General features: G+C 48.9%; 1 protein-coding gene across 4 annotated transcripts in view; it reads right to left on the bottom strand.

Moving 5' to 3' along the window:
- Window positions 1-22,388, bottom strand: part of CTNNA2 (catenin alpha 2) — a 1,425,647-nt gene that overhangs the window by 1,182,653 nt on the left and 220,606 nt on the right. For all 4 annotated transcript variants that reach the window (XM_083180541.1, XM_083180424.1, XM_083180611.1 and 1 more), the window contains exon 3: window positions 2,518-2,713. In XM_083180541.1, the coding sequence (XP_083036667.1) occupies window positions 2,518-2,713 (196 nt within the window). The remainder of the gene's footprint in view (window positions 1-2,517; window positions 2,714-22,388) is intronic.

Here is a 22,388-nt window from a genome sequence, read left to right on the forward strand (position 1 = left end):
GGTGTGTAATGGAGGAGAGGAACATGGAGCATACTGTATGTGGGATGAAGAGGGGGAATAGGGTATATGGGAGAAAAGGATTTTAGGGTATGTGGGTGGAATAGGGTGCGTGGTGGGTATAGAGGGTTATGTATTAAAATATAAACATTAATTTTGTTGTATGTAGGGGGGCCCCAAGCTGACCTTTCGCACCAGGGCCCATGAACCCTTAGCTACGCCCCTGGGTCGGACCCCTTTTTGGGCCCCCCCCCGACGGGGTTGGGATTGGGGGTTCTAAGTGGCCATGAACCTTTTCTGAACCCAATAAATGTCCTTTACCTCCGTTATGTTATTAAACTTTGCCATATCTTGCTTCCCTGACCCACTTTGTGTTGTGGCGTTACCCCTTTTTGCTAGGGGTGTCTTGCCCCCACAGTATTTTTTTCCAGATTTTAAGTCGTATGTGTACCAAGTTTTGGGTAATTTGCTCCCGGGATTCCAGAGTTATGGTGGAACACACACACACACAGTACATACACACACACACACGCGCACACACACACACACACACACATATACACACACAGTACATACATCCATTTTTTTAATAGAAGATAGAATGTTTAGCATTTTCTTGATCATCTTATGTTATATGTATTTTAACCCTTTCAAGTCCAACGTCTAGTGAAAATTATGGACTGCAAAAGGTTAAATATATTTTATAAAGGGGGGGGGGGTTAATCCGCACATTTTAAGAACTAATAGCAGATTCCGTATTATTATTATGCCTTTTTTTTCGTGAACACAGAACATTTTGGTTGCAGAAAGAAATCGTTGCTTGAATCCTGTAATTGCGATGAACCGAAATTGCTCTGCCTTTTTCCGTAAAACTATAGAAAGTGTTGTGGCGAGTATCCTCTCGCTGCTGGTAAAGTGCTCTGCGATAACAGGATGTCTGTCTGTAGGAAGGCCTTTCATACAGCCCCTTCCAGCCTCTCGCATTGTCTCAGCCACATTATCTTACCTTCCAGAAAGCATGTTGTGAGCATTTATAATACCAGAAAGGTTCTGTAGAAAGACTCCACTTCTTGGCCTCTTACAGCACTTTTTCCAGAGGTTCCTTTATGCTACAGAAAACTACTGTAACTGCTCCTTGGTATTATTGATTGCACCAAGTGCGTGGACAGACAATAGGAAGCACATCGCAGCGAGAATGCTGTTTGCTGAGCTGCTATTATCAGTATGACACGTATTATGCGCTTTGCAAACATCAAAGATGGAAAATTAGTTCAAGAGAGTAATATTGTCGACAGCGCGGTCACCTATTATCTCAGCGCTCGCTGATTACACGTCTGTTTGTAAAATCACAGATGTAATAGGGTGCGATTATTAGACAGCTAAAAAATTGCAACATATTGCACATGTCATATATATACTGTATATGATTTTTGGACGAAATTTGCGATTTTTTTAGACAATGTCAGAAATCCCTTGCGATATCTGACGATTTTTAGTAAAGGTGCAATTTTTAGAAATGGGAGTGTGCGGTTTTGTGCTTAATTAATCTCCCCACCCACCGATCATAGCTTGTCCTTGGCTCTTTGTTGTTCCACACCACAACCCAATGTTAAATGCTGGAACCTTTGCAGCCTGGTGCTGGTTCCAAAATACAAAGGAATTTCAAAAATGTTCCATGCACAAATGCTTATATTTCAGTTGGATTATTTTACAGTGAAGTTTGATTCCGACAAAAGACACGCTCACATTCCCAATAGAAAATAAATGGCATTCAAGGCAATCCCAGACCAAGTGAGACCACACCCACATCAGCCCTAACCACACCCACATCAGCCCTAATCAGATAAAACAAAACTCAGCCCAGTTAACACCCAGATCAGACAAAACATGTTAGGGTTAAACCAGGCCCAGACTGGTCTAAACCATGACCATACAAGCCCAAAACATGCCTAAATCAGTTCAAAGCACACTACATCTCATATCATAATAAACTACATCCAAATCAGCCCAAACCACACCCATATCATAATTAACTACATCCAAATCAGACCAAACCACACCCATATCTTAATAAGCCACATCCAAATCAGCCCAAACCACACCCATATTTGTCCAAACCACACCCATATCTGATCAAACTGAACCCAGATCAGCCCAAACCACACATAGCTTAGCCTAAACCACACGCATATCACCCCAAACCGAACCCATATCACCCCAAACCAAAACCATATCACCCCAAACCACACCCATATCACCTCAAACCACACCCATATCATACCAAACCACACCCATATCATACCAAACCACACCCATATCATACCAAACCACACCCATATCATACCAAACCACACCCATATCACCCCAAACCACACCCATATCATACCAAACCACACCCATGTCATACCAAACCACATCCTCCTTGATTAGCCAAACCTCAGCAATATCAAGACAATCCTGGTAATACCGGGACCCTTGGCTGGGGGTCACACGGGATGACGAACAAGCACCCATATGTACCTTGTTTCCTGACATCCTCCACAGCGCAGATCAGCTCCTCCTTCACATCCTGGCTCTCTTTGGCAATCTGTTCCCCCTTTTCCAAAAAGTTTTGCGTGGCCTGTTCCACAGAGGCTGCTAACACGTGAGCCCTTTTAGACCGACCTTTCTTTTTACCGGATGGACCTTTGCTGCTTGTGTTGACTAACGTGGTTACCTGCGGGATCAAAGGAGATGAATCAGAATACAGTACATAGAAAGCAATCCTATAGGGCCTCCCTAATGCTGGCAATGCAGTCCAGGTTTTCAGGATATCCACAGTTCAATCACAAAATGAGATCATATTTCCAGATACGTAGATCAATCCTTATGATCACTAACATAGACTCCTAACTAACCGGCACTACCGGCATGTGAGATTATTGTCTGCCATTGTTATCCTTCTATTGGCGGTACAGTGTAGTATATAATAAGGGAATACAGCAGCAAGCCCGCTCTGTAACCGGCTAACGTCTGATGTTTCCCTGCATTGTCATCCACAAGAAAGGGACGACACTGATGGAGTGCGAGCGTCTCCCCCAATTGTCCTGATCTGAAAGACTTGGGAGTTCCGCTCATGTTATCCGTGCGCAGAATGGCCTCCGGGGAAACAGCGGCGAGGATGATTTCTATATCATTATAGGGATGGAGAGTGTGTCTGTGCTGAGATGTATTATCTCCCATATAGGCTGTCACTGACTGCAGTGATCTACCAATCACCTCAATTCCGCGCAGGATCCATACTGTACCAGCTAAGTGGCTGCTGACGTTTTGAAAGTGGAAAACAATGTAAAATAAATTATACATTTGTCCATTTTTTTGTGTCTTATCCTCTTTACAATTGGTTAAAACAAAATAATACATTTTAGAGAATCCCTCCCTCGATCCTCACCTGCCCTCACTATACTTCTCCCCCTGCCTCTCACTGAGTAATATCTCTCCTCACCTGCATTCGCTCTTCTACTTCCTCACTTTCTCTGTCTCTGGATACCCCCCCCCCCCTCTATCCTCACCTGCCCTCGCTCTACTTCTCCCCTCCCTCTCACTGAGTAACATCTCTCCTCACCTGCATTCCCTCTTCTACTTCCTCACTTTCTCTGTCTCTGGATACCCCCCCCTCCCCCCTCTATCCTCACCTGCCCTCGCTCTACTTCTCCCCTCCCTCTCACTGAGTAACATCTCTCCTCACCTGCATTCCCTCTTCTACTTCCTCACTTTCTCTGTCTCTGGATCCCCCCCCCTCTATCCTCACCTGCCCTCGCTCTACTTCTCCCCCTCCCTCTCACTGAGTAACATCTCTCCTCACCTGCATTCCCTCTTCTACATCCTCACTTTCTCTGTCTCTGGATACCACCCCCCCCCCTCCTCTATCCTCACCTGCCCTCGCTCTACTTCTCCCCCTGTCTCTCACTGAGTAACATCTCTCCTCACCTGCATTCCCTCTTCTACTTCCTCACTTTCTCTGTCTCTGGATACCACCCCCCCCCCTCCTCTATCCTCACCTGCCCTCGCTCTACTTCTCCCCCTGTCTCTCACTGAGTAACATCTCTCCTCACCTGCATTCCCTCTTCTACATCCTCACTTTCTCTGTCTCTGGATACCACCCCCCCCCCTCCTCTATCCTCACCTGCCCTCGCTCTACTTCTCCCCCTGTCTCTCACTGAGTAACATCTCTCCTCACCTGCATTCCCTCTTCTACTTCCTCACTTTCTCTGTCTCTGGATACACCCCCCCCCCCTCTATCCTCACCTGCCCTCGCTCTACTTCTCCCCCTCCCTCTCACTGAGTAACATCTCTCCTCACCTGCATTCGCTCTTCTACTTCCTCACTTTCTCTGTCTCTGGATACCACCCCCCCCCCTCCTCTATCCTCACCTGCCCTCGCTCTACTTCTCCCCCTGTCTCTCACTGAGTAACATCTCTCCTCACCTGCATTCCCTCTTCTACTTCCTCACTTTCTCTGTCTCTGGATCCCCCCCCCCCTCTATCCTCACCTGCCCTCGCTCTACTTCTCCCCCTCCCTCTCACTGAGTAACATCTCTCCTCACCTGCATTCCCTCTTCTACTTCCTCACTTTCTCTGTCTCTGGATACACCCCCCCCCCTCTATCCTCACCTGCCCTCGCTCTACTTCTCCCCCTCCCTCTCACTGAGTAACATCTCTCCTCACCTGCATTCCCTCTTCTACTTCCTCACTTTCTCTGTCTCTGGATACACCCCCCCCCCCTCTATCCTCACCTGCCCTCGCTCTACTTCTCCCCTCCCTCTCACTGAGTAACATCTCTCCTCACCTGCATTCGCTCTTCTACTTCCTCACTTTCTCTGTCTCTGGATACCACCCCCCCTCCTCTATCCTCACCTGCCCTCGCTCTACTTCTCCCCCTGTCTCTCACTGAGTAACATCTCTCCTCACCTGCATTCCCTCTTCTACTTCCTCACTTTCTCTGTCTCTGGATACCCCCCCCCCCCTCTATCCTCACCTGCCCTCGCTCTACTTCTCCCCTCCCTCTCACTGAGTAACATCTCTCCTCACCTGCATTCCCTCTTCTACTTCCTCTGTCTCTGGATACCCCCCCCCCCCCTCTATCCTCACCTGCCCTCGCTCTACTTCTCCCCCTCCCTCTCACTGAGTAACATCTCTCCTCACCTGCATTCGCTCTTCTACTTCCTCACTTTCTCTGTCTCTGGATACCCCCCCCCCCCTCTATCCTCACCTGCCCTCGCTCTACTTCTCCCCTCCCTCTCACTGAGTAACATCTCTCCTCACCTGCATTCACTCTTCTACTTCCTCATTTTCTCTGTCTCTGGATACACCACCCCCCCTCTATCCTCACCTGCCCTCGCTCTACTTCTCCCCTCCCTCTCACTGAGTAACATCTCTCCTCACCTGCATTCACTCTTCTACTTCCTCACTTTCTCTGTCTCTGGATACCCCCCCCCCCCTCTATCCTCACCTGCCCTCGCTCTACTTCTCCCCTCCCTCTCACTGAGTAACATCTCTCCACACCTGCATTCGCTCTTCTACTTCCTCACTTTCTCTGTCTCTGGATACCCCCCCCCCCCTCTATCCTCACCTGCCCTCGCTCTACTTCTCCCCTCCCTCTCACTGAGTAACATCTCTCCTCACCTGCATTCCCTCTTCTACATCCTCACTTTCTCTGTCTCTGGATACACCCCCCCCCTCCTCTATCCTCACCTGCCCTCGCTCTACTTCTCCCCTCCCTCTTACTGAGTAACATCTCTCCTCACCTGCATTCCCTCTTCTACTTCCTCACTTTCTCTGTCTCTGGATACCCCCCCCCTCTATCCTCACCTGCCCTCGCTCTACTTCTCCCCCTCCCTCTCACTGAGTAACATCTCTCCTCACCTGCATTCGCTCTTCTACTTCCTCACTTTCTCTGTCTCTGGATACCCTCCCCCTCTATCCTCACCTGCCCTCGCTCTACTTCTCCCCTCCCTCTCACTGAGTAACATCTCTCCTCACCTGCATTCCCTCTTCTACTTCCTCACTTTCTCTGTCTCTGGATCCCCCCCCCCTCTATCCTCACCTGCCCTCGCTCTACTTCTCCCGCTCTCTCTCACTGAGTAACATCTCTCCTCACCTGCATTCGCTCTTCTACTTCCTCACTTTCTCTGTCTCTGGATACCCCCCCCCCCCTCTATCCTCACCTGCCCTCGCTCTACTTCTCCCCTCCCTATCACTGAGTAACATCTCTCCTCACCTGCATTCCCTCTTCTACTTCCTCACTTTCTCTGTCTCTGGATCCCCCCCCCCTCTATCCTCACCTGCCCTCGCTCTACTTCTCCCCTCCCTCTCACTGAGTAACATCTCTCCTCACCTGCATTCCCTCTTCTACTTCCTCACTTTCTCTGTCTCTGGATAACCCCCCCCCCCCCCTCTATCCTCACCTGCCCTCGCTCTACTTCTCCCCTCCCTATCACTGAGTAACATTTCTCCTCACCTGCATTCGCTCCTCTACTTCCTCACTTTCTCTGTCTCTGGATACCCCCCCCCCCCCTCTATCCTCACCTGCCCTCGCTCTACTTCTCCCCTCCCTCTCACTGAGTAACATCTCTCCTCACCTGCATTCCCTCTTCTACTTCCTCACTTTCTCTGTCTCTGGATACCCCCCCCCCCCTCTATCCTCACCTGCCCTCGCTCTACTTCTCCCCTCCCTATCACTGAGTAACATCTCTCCTCACCTGCATTCCCTCTTCTACTTCCTCACTTTCTCTGTCTCTGTATACCACCCCCCCCCCCTCTATCCTCACCTGCCCTCGCTCTACTTCTCCCCTCCCTCTCACTGAGTAACATCTCTCCTCACCTGCATTCCCTCTTCTACTTCCTCACTTTCTCTGTCTCTGGATACCCCCCCCTCCCCCCTCTATCCTCACCTGCCCTCGCTCTACTTCTCCCCTCCCTCTCACTGAGTAACATCTCTCCTCACCTGCATTCCCTCTTCTACTTCCTCACTTTCTCTGTCTCTGGATCCCCCCCCCCTCTATCCTCACCTGCCCTCGCTCTACTTCTCCCCCTCCCTCTCACTGAGTAACATCTCTCCTCACCTGCATTCCCTCTTCTACTTCCTCACTTTCTCTGTCTCTGGATACACCCCCCCCCCTCTATCCTCACCTGCCCTCGCTCTACTTCTCCCCCTGCCTCTTATGAGTAACATCTCTCCTCACTTACATTCACTCTTCTACTTCCTCACTTTCTCTGTCTCTGGATACCCCCCCCCCCCTCTATCCTCACCTGCCCTCGCTCTACTTCTCCCCTCCCTCTCACTGAGTAACATCTCTCCTCACCTGCATTCACTCTTCTACTTCCTCACTTTCTCTGTCTCTGGATCCCCCCCCCCCCTCTATCCTCACCTGCCCTCGCTCTACTTCTCCCCTCCCTCTCACTGAGTAACATCTCTCCTCACCTGCATTCCCTCTTCTACTTCCTCACTTTCTCTGTCTCTGGATAACCCCCCCCCCCTCTATCCTCACCTGCCCTCGCTCTACTTCTCCCCTCCCTATCACTGAGTAACATTTCTCCTCACCTGCATTCGCTCCTCTACTTCCTCACTTTCTCTGTCTCTGGATACCCCCCCCCCTCTATCCTCACCTGCCCTCGCTCTACTTCTCCCCTCCCTCTCACTGAGTAACATCTCTCCTCACCTGCATTCCCTCTTCTACTTCCTCACTTTCTCTGTCTCTGGATACCCCCCCCCCCTCTATCCTCACCTGCCCTCGCTCTACTTCTCCCCTCCCTCTCACTGAGTAACACCTCTCCTCACCTGCATTACCTCTTCTACTTCCTCACTTTCTCTGTCTCTGGATACCCCCCCCCCCTCTATCCTCACCTGCCCTCGCTCTACTTCTCCCCTCCCTCTCACTGAATAACATCTCTCCTCACCTGCATTCGCTCTTCTACTTCCTCACTTTCTCTGTCTCTGTATACCACCCCCCCCCCTCTATCCTCACCTGCCCTCGCTCTACTTCTCCCCTCCCTCTCACTGAGTAACATCTCTCCTCACCTGCATTCGCTCTTCTACTTCCTCACTTTCTCTGTCTCTGGATACCCCCCCCCCCTCTATCCTCACCTGCCCTCGCTCTACTTCTCCCCCTGCCTCTTATGAGTAACATCTCTCCTCACTTACATTCACTCTTCTACTTCCTCACTTTCTCTGTCTCTGGATACCCCCCCCCCCCTCTATCCTCACCTGCCCTCGCTCTACTTCTCCCCTCCCTCTCACTGAGTAACATCTCTCCTCACCTGCATTCACTCTTCTACTTCCTCACTTTCTCTGTCTCTGGATACCCCCCCCCCCCTCTATCCTCACCTGCCCTCGCTCTACTTCTCCCCTCCCTCTCACTGAGTAACATCTCTCCTCACCTGCATTCGCTCTTCTACTTCCTCACTTTCTCTGTCTCTGGATCCCCCCCCCCTCTATCCTCACCTGCCCTCGCTCTACTTCTCCCCTCCCTCTCACTGAGTAACATCTCTCCTCACCTGCATTCCCTCTTCTACTTCCTCACTTTCTCTGTCTCTGGATACCCCCCCCCCTCTATCCTCACCTGCCCTCGCTCTACTTCTCCCCTCCCTCTCACTGAGTAACATCTCTCCTCACCTGCATTCGCTCTTCTACTTCCTCACTTTCTCTGTCTCTGGATACACCCCCCCCCCTCTATCCTTACCTGCCCTCGCTCTACTTCTCCCCCTGCCTCTCACTGAGTAACATCTCTCCTCACCTGCATTCACTCTTCTACTTCCTCACTTTCTCTGTCTCTGGATACCCCCCCCCCCCCCTCTATCCTCACCTGCCCTCGCTCTACTTCTCCCCTCCCTCTCACTGAGTAACATCTCTCCTCACCTGCATTCCCTCTTCTACTTCCTCACTTTCTCTGTCTCTGGATACCCCCCCCCCCCTCTATCCTCACCTGCCCTCGCTCTACTTCTCCCCCTCCCTCTCACTGAGTAACATCTCTCCTCACCTGCATTCGCTCTTCTACATCCTCACTTTCTCTGTCTCTGGATACACCCCCCCCCCCCTCACTCTATCCTCACCTGCCCTTGCTCTACTTCTCCCCTCCCTCTCACTGAGTAACATCTCTCCCCACCTGCATTCACTCTTCTACTTCCTCACTTTCTCTGTCTCTGGATACCCCCCCCCCCCTCTATCCTCACCTGCCCTCGCTCTACTTCTCCCCTCCCTCTCACTGAGTAACACCTCTCCTCACCTGCATTCACTCTTCTACTTCCTCACTTTCTCTGTCTCTGGATACCCCCCCCCCCCTCTATCCTCACCTGCCCTCGCTCTACTTCTCCCCTCCCTCTCACTGAGTAACATCTCTCCGCACCTGCATTCCCTCTTCTACTTCCTCACTTTCTCTGTCTCTGTATACCCCCCCCCCCTCTATCCTCACCTGCCCTCGCTCTACTTCTCCCCTCCCTCTCACTGAGTAACATCTCTCCTCACCTGCATTCGCTCTTCTACATCCTCACTTTCTCTGTCTCTGTATACACCCCCCCCCCTCCTATCCTCACCTGCCCTCGCTATACTTCTCCCGCTCCGTCTCACTGAGTAATATCTCTCCTCACTTGCATTCGCTCTTCTACTTCCTCACTTTCTCTGTCTCTGGATACCCCCCTCTATCCTCACCTGCCCTCGCTGTACTTCTCCCCTCCCTCTCACTGAGTAACATCTCTCCTCACCTGCATTCCCTCTTCTACTTCCTCACTTTCTCTGTCTCTGGATACCCCCTCCCCCCTCTATCCTCACCTGCCCTCGCTCTTCTACTCCCCCTCTCTCTAAGTAACTCCCCTTCTCTTTTCTCACCCACTGTACCCTCACTTTTCTACACTCCCCCCCTTTCTCTCTGAATATCTTCCCAGCTGTTTCTTCACCTGGCCTCAATCTTCTCCTCTCACCCCCCCTCTCTCTGAGCTTCTCCTCACCCCTCTCTTTCCTCACCTGCCCTCACTCTTCTACTCTCACCTCCTCTCTCTGAGCTTCTCCCCACCCCCTCTCTTTCCAAACCTGCCCTCACTCTTCTAGACCCACCCCCTGAGTAACTCACTCTCTTTTCCCTTATATGCCCTAGCTCTTCTACCCCTCTCTCTCGCTCTCTATGAGTGTCTTCCCTACCCCTCTCTTTCCTCCCCTGCCCTCACTCTGCCACTCACCCTCTCCCTAACTCCCCACCCCCTCTCTTTCCTCACCTGCCCTTGTTCTGCCACTTGCCCACCTAACTCCCCATCTGCCTCTCTTCCCTGCCCTTCACCCCCCCCTTCGTTAACCCCCTTCCTGCCCTGCTCTCACTCTTTCACTCCCCCTCTCTCTAACTCCCCATTCCTGCCCTGCCCTCGTTCTTCTACACCCCCCCACCCTCTGTCTGACCAATGAGAATTGCTATTCCCTATCCATAGATCCATAGATGCAGATATCAGACAATCTGGAACATGAACAGCCAGGATGTGAAATAGACTACCCCGATCTCCACCAAAAGTGCTACACCTCCATCTATAACATCCATTACAGCCGGCCCCTGGGCTGGTCACCTGATGGTAGATGGGCCCTTATACATTCTTACAGTCTATAGATGGAAGATATACAAGAAGTACTGTGCTGGGAATAAATCCTTAATGAGATATCAATACCACTAAGATTTTTGTCTCCATTCATGCAAATGCCACTAGCCGCACATTAATATCCCCCCTTCCCCTGTACAAATGGATCACCAAACTGCAGGGGAACAGCCAATGACCTGGATAAAGGCACAGATGACATTTCACTGCTTGGCCGATAGCTTGCAGGTACAGTATAATGCCATCCTTACACTTCAGCGCCTGGTCTTATTGCCTGACTGACTATACTATTAGTGCCCCCCCCTTCCCTCCCCTCCAGTGCTGCCGGAGTCCACATACTATAAATCACAAGTCAATCCTCTGCAATCACATACTGGTCACAGCCAGCGGTGGGACATTGGGCCTAATCGCTCGGCACATTTTGTTAGCAGATGGACAAAATCATGCTGCCCTGCAGGTGGGCAGATGTAACAGGTGCAGAGAGATTTATACTTCAGTGGGGGGGGGGGGGGGGTGTTCAAGCTAAAATCTAAATTGCAGTGTAAAAATAAAGCAGCCAGTATATACCCTACACAGAAACAAAATAACTCATCCAAATCTAACTCTCTCTGCACCTGTTACATCTGCCACACCCGCAGTGCAGCATGGTTTTGTCCATTTGCACACAAACTGTGCCCTGGGATCGGGTCTGAATTAGGCCCATTGCGAGCTTAGTAGGGTGATACATGGAAGGGGCCACCTTGCGCCTCTATCCTGCAATATTTCTCCAAAATATACTGGCAAAGGTATGAATTATTTTCAATACAGGAAATATCCACGATTCCAAACGTATAGGGGGAAATTTACTAATATGAATTCGGAAAAATAGGTGTATTCGTAGGCAGAAATACACCTATTTTTTACACATTTGTATTTTTGGGATTTACTATCCCGAAAATACAGCAATTTGTATTTCTAAAGATGGCACATTCGTATTTGTATTTACAAATATGAATGTCTACACCATCGATAGGATACGACAGGAATCACCATTTAAAAGAATGGTGGTTCCTGATTTCCTAAGCAGCCGTACTGATAATACGGCTGCTAATTGGTGTAAAACAGCCACGAAAATACGGCAGGATAATACACCTTGATTTCCCTGTCGTATTTGCTTTAAGCCTGCACGGATCAGTCAGATCCGTGCAGGAGACAGTGTAAATAAATAGGAAAAATAAATAAATATATATAAAAAAAAAATGGCTCCTTCAGCCTGGTGCTGGTTACGGCTGTGGGGGGGACCCCACGCTGTTTTTTTATTTATTTATTTTTTCAATTTTTTTTTTACACCTTGCAGCCTGCACGGATCTGACTGATCCGTGTAGACTGCCTGAAAAATTTGTATTAGCGGCCGTACATATGTGCCGCTAATAAGAATTACTACGACATTGGAGGGTTACAAAGCAGTCGTATCTGACTGCTTTGTAAATTCCCCTCCGGAACACAACTTTGCATACGACTGAAACAGTCGTATGCAGTCGTAGGGAAAATACTAATATGAATTTCTAGGGAATTCATGTTAGTAAATTTCCCCCATATTGTCAGTGTTGTGCACAGGTGCAGCTGGACCAGCGTCCTACGCGAGGCCTGGGAGCGGCTCCTGTGCTGTCATTTGCCATTTGTTGCGCTATAAATACAGATATTTTATATAGTTCTGAGACCGTTTAGGAGCGAGGCCGCGGGATCAGGGTAATTACTGCAGTGCAGCGCGAGGGGGTTAGTACATAGGGTCTAATTATCATATCACTGAAATAACAGATTAAAGGCAAAAGCTCAAAGAACAACAGAACAGGTGTGGATGGACAGGTCAACACCAAAAAGTCGACACACACTGGCAAAATGTTGACATACACTAGGCCGACAGTGGGAAAAAAAGTTGATACAAGCAAATGGTCAACTTGGAGAATGTCGACATATGAAAAGGTCATCATGATTTTTCACACTTTTTTTGGTGTCAATGTCGACACCTGATCATGTAGGCACCCAATTAGCATACTATGCCTTCCTGCCACTTTAACATTCCCAAATAGATGTCCCGGTGGATGGTGAGGTATGAATACAAATCCCCCAAACTGCAAAAAAAAAACTTGACAAATTCATGTCGACCTTTTCATGTGTTGAGCAATACCAGGTCAACTTTTTGCCAGTGCTGACCTGGGTCATTGTCAACCTATTTACTGTCTACCGAGAAATTGTCAGTGAGCAATCCAGGTGCCCCAGAAGTGTTCAGGCACACACAGGGTATTCTGCCTGGATTGCTTATTTCAGGGATGGGGAACCTTTGGCCCTCCACCTATTGTTGGACTACACATCCCAGCATGCCCTGCAACACTTTTAGCATGGCCAAATAGTAAAACTGTAGCAGAACATTCTGGGATGTGTAGTTCAACAACAACTGGAGGGCCAAATGTTCCCTATACCTTCCCTAGATTGTTGGGGTTGGCACCTCCCTCCAGAAACAGTCACCATCAGTTACCTCCCCTCCTGCATTCTGCAGGAGACTCCCTGACATAGCAGCAATCTCCCTCTCTCCCTCATTAGTCTAGCAATCTCCCTCATGTCACCTAGCCCACATTACACTGTTACATCATAGTTACCTCCCCTCCTGCATTCTGCAGGAGACTCCCTGACATAGCAGCAACCTCCCTCTCTCCCTCATTAGTCTAGCAATCTCCCTCATGTCACCTAGCCCACATTACACTGTTACATCATAGTTACCTCACCTCCTGTATTCTGCAGGAGACTCCCTGACATAGCAGCATTCTCCCTCTCTCCCTCATTAGTCTAGCAATCTCCCTCATGTCACTTAGCCCACATTACACTGTTACACCATAGTTACCTCCCCTCCTGCATTCTGCAGGAGACTCCCTGACATAGCAGCAATCTCCCTCTCTCCCACATTAGTCTAGCAATCTCCCTCATGTCACCTAGCCCACATAACACCGTTACATCATAGTTACCTCCCCTCCTGCATTCTGCAGGAGACTCCCTTACATAGCAGCAATCTCCCTCTCTCCCTCATTAGTCTAGCAATCTCCCTCATGTCACCTAGCCCACATTACACTGTAACATCATAGTTGCCTCCCCTCCTGCATTCTGCAGGAGACTCCCTGACATAGCAGCAATCTCCCTCTCTCCCTCATCAGTCTAGCAATCTCCCTCATGTCACCTAGCCCACATTACACTGTTACATCATAGTTAGTTCAACAACAACTGGAGGGCCAAATGTTCCCTATACCTTCCCTAGATTGTTGGGGTTGACACCTCCCTCCAGAAACAGTCACCATCATAGTTGCCTCCCCTCCTGCATTCTGCAGGAGACTCCCTTACATAGCAGCAATCTCCCTCTCTTCCTCATTAGTCTAGCAATCTCCCCCATGTCACCTAGCCCACATTACACTGTTACATTTTTGGGATAAAAAGGAATGAGAGACAGATACATTTACATTGAATCATCATCACCATTTCCCTGCACTTTACCTAATATAGTATTTCTTACTAACTGCTTTGGATCATCTACATTTGTATATAAGTCATTTTAGAAGATTCCTCTCAGATGTAGCAGTACACACCCACTCTTTTAGGTCCCACGTCACAATCTCTTTCACAATCTCTCCATATATGGAACTAGACACGCCCTTTGGGAGGAGCATGACATGCCCCCTCAATGGGGCCCTGTGCAAATTTCTGCTAGCAACTATAATCTCCCTGAAACTATTTTTCAAAAGTAGGCAAGTATGGCCACCATCGACAACCACCCCTGTGGGAGCATAACACATTGATGCAGAAGAAAGTACAGGGAGGAAAGCTAGCAGAAAAAGGTTCTTTTTTGCTTTATTACAGCAGGACATCCCTCAACATAAGCACCAATAAACACTATCCCTCTTCCATATTTATTACGCCAGCACAATAGTTTACATGTCACGTTTATTATTTCCACCAGCAGAATTAATTAATATTTATGCTGTACAAGAGGAACAAATGCATTTCCTACTCGCTGTAATATTTACAAGGCTGAGCTGAATTATTATGGAGCGAAGATGATACTCTGTAGTACTGTAGCCTCACCGCAGACGCGTGCCCCGATACGTTCACAGTGGGCGAGATCTATCTCAGAACAGGCCACAAAAGGCGATATGGACTTGATAAAGAGATTCTCTCGAAACGCATTGGCAGGAGGGAGTGTCCAGCTGGATATTGTGGTGTGTGGACCTTGGTGGATTTTAGGATGTGCTTATTTACCATCTCTATAGTGAATACCGGTTTCACACTATACGATTCAAGCCTGAAACCTAGGTCACCACCACCGCACTGCAAACAGCGCTCCACAAGTTTTAAGAATGTCCTTTTCAGTTTTGTGTATTTTTGCCTGAATACATTTTTCATACATGTCAAAACCAATGCAAAGATACCTTTAGAGGAGTTTACACACCGTTCACATCGTGAGTATGGGTACGCACCCTTAAAGAAACCTTTATAAGTGTCCCTGACTACACTCATGTGTAAGTTATATACACTCACTAACAAAGGAATACCAATATTTATTGCATAAAAAAACAATACATCACATTTGTTGTAAATATATTTTATCTTATCCATTTCTGGGCCCAATGGATTGATCCTGGTGCATAACAAAGGCAGCAAAGACCAAGGAGCACCCCAAATTCCAAAGACTTCCATGATGCCTGTTTTCGGTCCTACAAGCTTACTGTAACTGCCAGCCAATCACAGAGCAGCAAGAAGGGGCGTGGCACTGACAACAGCAGAATAAAGATACAGTAGTTGTCAGCAGATAACTTATCCGGCAATTATCCTATATCTCTATATAAACATACAGCACAGTAATATGATCTTAGGGAAGATAGTTCATCAAGAAACATTATTCCACATATACTGATTTCATTATCCAAATTATTTTTATATAAAGAACTAGTAACTGTTATTGATTAATTAAGTCAATGGTAAATGACAATAGCCGGGCATAAGATCAATTGCATTCTCCGTCAATTTAATAACAGAGAAGGAGAATGCAATTATTAACGTTATGATAATCAGCAATTAGCATTATCCAGTGCAATGCAAGAGGGATGGGGGGAATAGTACATTACTGCAGGGTGTCTTTGGCTAAGGGGAGTCTCATACCCTTTCCAAAATTAATGTACAGAGAACTAATGATAGAGCTTATACATAGGGTGACCAACTCATCCCTTTAATCCGGGACACATATTAATTACACAGGTTCTGTGGCTGGCTTTCACCTGGTTTTAAACTGCCACAGAACCTGTGTAATTAATGTGTCCCGGATTAAAGGGATGAGTTGGTCACCCTACTTATACAGAGTATTGCCACAGACTGTGCCCCTGGTATTGTAGTCTTATAATATTCATTGTATTACCGTATATACTCGAGTATAAGTCGACCCGAATATAAGCCGAGGCACCTAATTTTACAACAAAAAACTGGGAAAACTTATTGACTCAAGCGGGACCCTCACTCAAGTATAAGCCGAGGGGGGGCTTTTTCAGCATAAAAAATGTTCTGAAAAAGTAGGCTTATACTCGAGTATATATGGTACATTGCAAATGAATAACTAAAACATGGACTTGACTAGAGAGGATGTTCGAAGTGGCTGATAGCAGGCATGGCCGGATCCAAGGAGGGACGACAGGGGCCCCCAGAAATAATACATAATATTATGGAAGAAAAAGGCTTGATAAATAGGCCTCATTTCTACAACAGTACGTGAACATTTTCACCTAGATAGAACCAGGGCTCCTCTCCCTTCCCATTGATCTGTTTTTGTCTCCTCTAAGCTACTGGGAATTGGCCAATTACTGCACACTGGCGCTGCTATAGACTTCCAGGAAACAAAACACAAACTATTAAATTCAGCTGCTTCTTTGTAATTATTGTCAGGGACCGCTGTGTAGCGACTGCGCTTATTGTCTTGCATAACAATTGTTATGAAGCACTGAGATTATTGTGTAGAACAAAACGTGGTCACTAGACGACGGAGATGCGGTACCCTGTTCTTCTTCCATTGGGTTCTTCTTGGACCCCGTTCGGTGAGATTTTACACCCCTGTGTAATGATGGCTATCAGTGAAGTGGTGTAACTATGGTACCGCAGCCCAAGCAGTGGCTTGGGGGAGTCGGTGTTAAGGGGGTGCAGGGCCTCAGCAGATTACATGCGGTCTGGCCATCCGCATGGATTCTGCTAAAATGGCCCTCAAAAAATGGCCACCTACTGTGCTATCCAGGACGACAGTGCAGTACTCCCTACTGTGCTATCCAGGATGCCAGTGCAGCACTCCCTACTGTGCTATCCAGGACGACAGTGCAGTACTCCCTGCTGTGCTATCCAGGACACCAGTGCAGTACTCCCAGCTGTACTATCCAGGACGCCAGTGCAGCACTCCCTACTGTGCTATCCAGAACACAAGTGCAGTACTCCCTGCTATGCTATCCGGGACGTCAGTGCAGCACTCCCTGCTGTGCTATCCAGGACACCAGTACAGCACTACCTGCTGTGCTTTCTTGGACACCAGTACAGCACTCACTGCTGTGCCATCCAGGACACCAGTGCAGTACATCCCTGCTGTGCTTCTAGTGTAGCACTCCCTGCTGTGCTTTCCAGGACACCAGTGCAGCACTCACTGCTGTGCCATCCAGGACACCAGTGCAGTACTCCCTGCTGTGCTATCCAGGACACAAGTGTAGTACTCCCTGCTGTGCTATCCAGGACACCAGTGCAGTACTACCTGCTGTGCTATCCATGACACCAGTGCAGTACTCCCTGCTGTGCTATCCAGGACACCAGTGCAGTACTCCCTGCTGTGCTATCCAGGATACCAGTGCAGTACTCCCTGCCATGCTATCCAGGACACCAGTGCAGTACTCCCTGCCATGCTATCCAGGACTCCAGTGCAGTACTCCCTGCTGTGCTATCCAGGACTCCAGTGCAGCACTCCCTGCTGTGCTATCCAGGACACCAGTGCAGTACTCCCTGCTGTGCTATCCAGGACATCAGTGCAGTACTCCCTGCTGTGCTATCCAGGACACCAGTACAGTACTCCCTGCTGTGCTATCCAGGACACCAGTGCAGTACTCCCTGCTGTGCTATCCAGGACACCAGTGCAGTACTCCCTGCTGTGCTATCCAGGACACCAGTGTAGAACTCCCTGCTGTGCTATCCAGCACACCAGTGCAGTACTCCCTGCTGTGCTATCCAGGACACCAGTACAGTACTCCCTGCTGTGCTATCCAGGACACCAGTGCAGTACTCTCTGCTGTGCTATCCAGGACGTCAGTGCAGCACTCCTTGCTGTGCTATCCAGGACACCAGTGCAGTACTCCCTGCTGTGCTATCCAGGACACCAGTACAGCACTCCCTGCTGTGCTTTCTTGGACACTAGTACAGCACTCCCCGCTGTGCTTCTAGTGTAGCACTCCCTGCTGTGCTTCTAGTGTAGCACTCCCTGCTGTGCTTTCCAGGAAACCAGTGCAGCACTCACTGCTGTGCCATCCAGGACACCAGTGCAGTACTCCCTGCTGTGCTATCCAGGACACAAGTGCAGTACTCGCTGCTGTGCAATCCAGGACACTAGTGCAGTACTCCCTGCTGTGCTATCCATGACACCAGTGCAGTACTCCCTGCTGTGCTATCCAGGACACCAGTGCAGTACTCCCTGCTGTGCTATCCAGGACACCAGTGCAGTACTCCCTGCCATGCTATCCAGGACACCAGTGCAGTACTACCTGCTGTGCTATCCAGGACACCAGTGCAGCACTCCCTGCTGTGCTATCCAGGACACCATTGCAGTACTCCCTGCTGTGCTATCCAGGACACCAGTACAGCACTCCCTGCTGTGCTTTCTTGGACACCAGTACAGCACTCCCTGCTGTGCTTCTAGTGTAGCACTCCCTGCTGTGCTTTCCAGGACAGAAGTGCAGCACTCACTGCTGTGCCATCCAGGACACCAGTGCAGCACTCACTAATGTGTTTTCAGGACACCAGCGCAGCACTTACTGCTGTGCTTTCCAGGACACCAGTGCAGCACTCCCTTATTTGCAATGCAGGACTTTCTGCTGTGCTACCCTGGACACCAGTGCAGCAGTCACTGCTGTGCTATTCAGGACACCAGTTCAGCACTCCCTGCTGTGCTATCCAGGACACCAGTACAGGACTCCATGCTGTGCTATCCAGGACACCAGTGCAGGACTCCCTGCTGTGCTTTCTTGGACACCAGTGCAGAACTCCCTGCTGTGCTTTCTTGGACACCAATGCAGTACTCCCTGCTGTGCTATCCAGGACACAAGTGCAGCATTCCCTGCTGTGCTATCCAGGACACCAGTGCGGTACTCCCTGCTGTGCTATCCAGGACACAAGTGCAGCACTACCTGCTGTGCTATCCAGGACACCAGCGCAGCACTCTGCACACATCAGATGACAAAATACTGTATACATAATCCAACATGGCTGGGAAATCCCAGCTAAGGCAACGGCAGATTGAGGGTCAAGAGTGTAGACAATACAGTTAAAATTGGCACTTATTTCCCTGATGGTTAGTGTGTTGGCTCATTGCCTGTGTGCCTGGGACACAGGCATCTGGCTGTAACACATGGGCTGCTGAACACAAAACACGACTTCTGATTCAGATATCTCCCTGTGCAATATGCTTATGTCATTAGGAGCATGCCACTATCCACGTCCCAAATCACCCATTGGAACTGATCAATAGTGATGAACGGGAGGCCAATGGGAGCAGAAACCTCTGCTGAGAACAGGCATTCTGTGACATAGATGTCTTCTCCAGGGACCCAACATGCACCTAATGTAGAAAACACAATATCAGCATAATTTGTCAAATGTCAGCTCGCGTCTACAAGGAGGCGATGACACGAGCAGAGGAGCCCTGGCATACAGAGCTCAAACCAGGCAGGTGCTTCTAGAACACCACGGAATACAATGTAGTGTAGAAAGACGCTCTATGTCCCCCCCACAACAATGGCAGGGGGGAACCCTTACTTATCAGACATTTGTGTTCAGTGGGGCAGCGTATAGGAGTTACAGCAAAGTCTGAATACTGTGCTATTTTCCCATTGGTGACATTAGATAATGACCAGATGTCTCTGTACTGCTGTAGATGTGATATGAGCTCTTCCATTCCATGATTATCCCCAGTTAAAGGTAAGGTGATCATTAGCAGGACCATTATGTGGCCCAATCAAGGTATGTTATCCGTTCCGCGTAAGCGGCAGATCACGCATTGCTAATACCGCCCTTGGCTGACCACAAATGATGATGGTACCGTTTAAACCTCCACATCTGAGGAGCCTTTTCTAATTTGCACCGTTGCTAAGTATGGAAACATATATTTGACTCTCCTTTAATCTGATCCTGTTCTTTCAATGCTGACTTTCTTCTAATGGATGCAATGGAACAGATAATCTGTGTCTCTATATACTGCTCAATTCTTAATGCGCCCAATTATTATTGCAGCCTGGGCAGCGCTTCGGAGGCCTCCGAGAACGGTTCTCATACTTAATCTAAGGAGTTAATCGTTCTATAAGGACATGTTAATGGGGGTTATTTTGGTTCACTCTTTCTGACAAATTCCTTCTTAGATGGACAAAACCATGTGCACTGCAGGGGGGCAGATGCAAAATGTGCAGAGAGAATTAGATTTGAGTGTGTTATTTTGTTTCTGTGCAGGGTAAATACTGGCTGCTTTATTTTTACACTGCAATATAGATCTCACTTTGAAGTAAAACCCCACCCAAATCTAACTCTCTCTGCACAAGTAACATCTGCCCCACCTGCAGTGCACATGGTTTTGTCCATCTAAGAAGGAATTTGTCAGAAGGAGTGAACCAAAATAACCCCCAATGTGAGAGAGAAATGGTGGTGTCATTATAACTGGCAAACAGTGACAGGCCAGAGAGAACAATGTGGGGATGTGAAATGGAGATTAGGCTGCACTGGGTTCCGTAACCAGGCTTGCAAGTTTAATAAATTACAACAGTGACAGTGGTAAATGTCACAGGGGTGATAATAAAATAGTGGAACTAGGTAGTCATACTCAATAGCGTAGCAATACTGACGCAGCTCAAGCAAGCCCCTGTCTGGCTGACGGCATGGAAGTATGATCAGCATGGAAGTATGCATTGAGTATGAAATCCTGGCAGCGAGTATGGATGGGTTTCTAGCACCGCAATTTTTTTTCCGGCCAAAAAACGCTTCACAGAGAGCTATGGGCCTTATTCTGGTTGGTGCGGCCGGGCCGTACGCGTACGTTCCAGGGTTTTTCATGATCTGCGCATGCGTACAATCGCCAATGCGCAGGCGCGAACACTCCACAACGCTTACGGACGGGTCTCTCCGTGCGAAAAAACCTGTACGCGAGAGTACGGGCATTGGGGGCGGCATAGGGGCGTGTTGAGGGGAGCGGCCGAAATAATGAGGGAAAATGGGCGTAAATATGGGCGTACACGGGGGTGTGCACCAAAAATGAACGGTGCTACTACCGCACGATCGGCTAAAGCACCGTTCATTTCGGACACAAAACAGGCGGCCGCCAACCGCCAGCTCAGACCACCCCTACAGATACCGCATGCCAGCGTGCGCCTGGGTTTGCTAATTTACGCTGATTACTACTCAAACACATACACCTGAATGTAATAACCAATGCTGCAGTCTATTAACTCCAAACCATGATTTCACTACCTGCAAGCCACACACAGCACTCAAACACATTGGAAGCTTATCTTTCTATACTTCTCGACATTTAAAGGTTTGTTTAATTTAAGGTAAGAATCTTTTTAAGACCTGCTTATATATGCTAAGGTAGGCAGGGCCGCCAAGAGAAATCCTGGGCCCCGGTACAACAACTTCCTGGGGCCCCCACAGACAGAGCTCCTCTGCAGACCTGTTGTTACGCCACTGCTTCCAAGGTGGATACAGGGACAAAAATGTACACCGTAATGTCTATTACACATGTCACACACCCATTACATATTATACCACATGCCATAATGCTCATTAGATGTTATGCCACACACTGTAGTGGGAAGTACACATTATGCCATACACCGTAATACCTATTACATATTTTACCACATGCCATAATGCCCATTACACATTATTCCACACACCGTAATGCTCATCACATATTAGGGGGTTAATATGCTCATTGCTATGGGATTAACCCGCTCTGCCAGGTGTTACATGCTCTTCCAGGGGTTAACATGCTTGTTGCCATGGATTTACATGCTCTGCCATGGGTTAACATGCTCATTGCCATGGATTTATATGCTTTCCAGGGGTTAACATGCTCGTTGTCATGGAGTTACAGTACATGCTCTGCCAGGGGTTACATGCTGACTTCCAGAGTCGGATCTCAGCCCCAGCAGCATGCAGGGAGGCAGCAGACACAGAGCAACCAGCCACCCACCTTCCACCTTGGAACACAGTGACCTAGACATGGGTGGGGAACCAGGTCTGGGACTAATGGGCTGGAGACATGGCACTGGCACCTGCTGCTGCCGGTGGTGGCTGCGATGGGAATGTGAGGAGCGGGGAACAGCTGACTCCGGCGCACTCAGACCCGGCGTACTCGCCACCTAATTTTTTTTTTTCAAACTGTGTGTCCAGACCAGGGCCCCCCTGACAGGCCCGGGCCCAGGTAAACTGTACCTGCTCCCCCCCTCTCTCGGCACCCCTGAAGGTAGGTATTTGTTAAAG

Source organism: Crinia signifera, chromosome 1 (assembly GCF_055691185.1).
Source record: "Crinia signifera chromosome 1, ASM5569118v1, whole genome shotgun sequence".
NCBI lineage: Eukaryota > Metazoa > Chordata > Amphibia > Anura > Myobatrachidae > Crinia > Crinia signifera.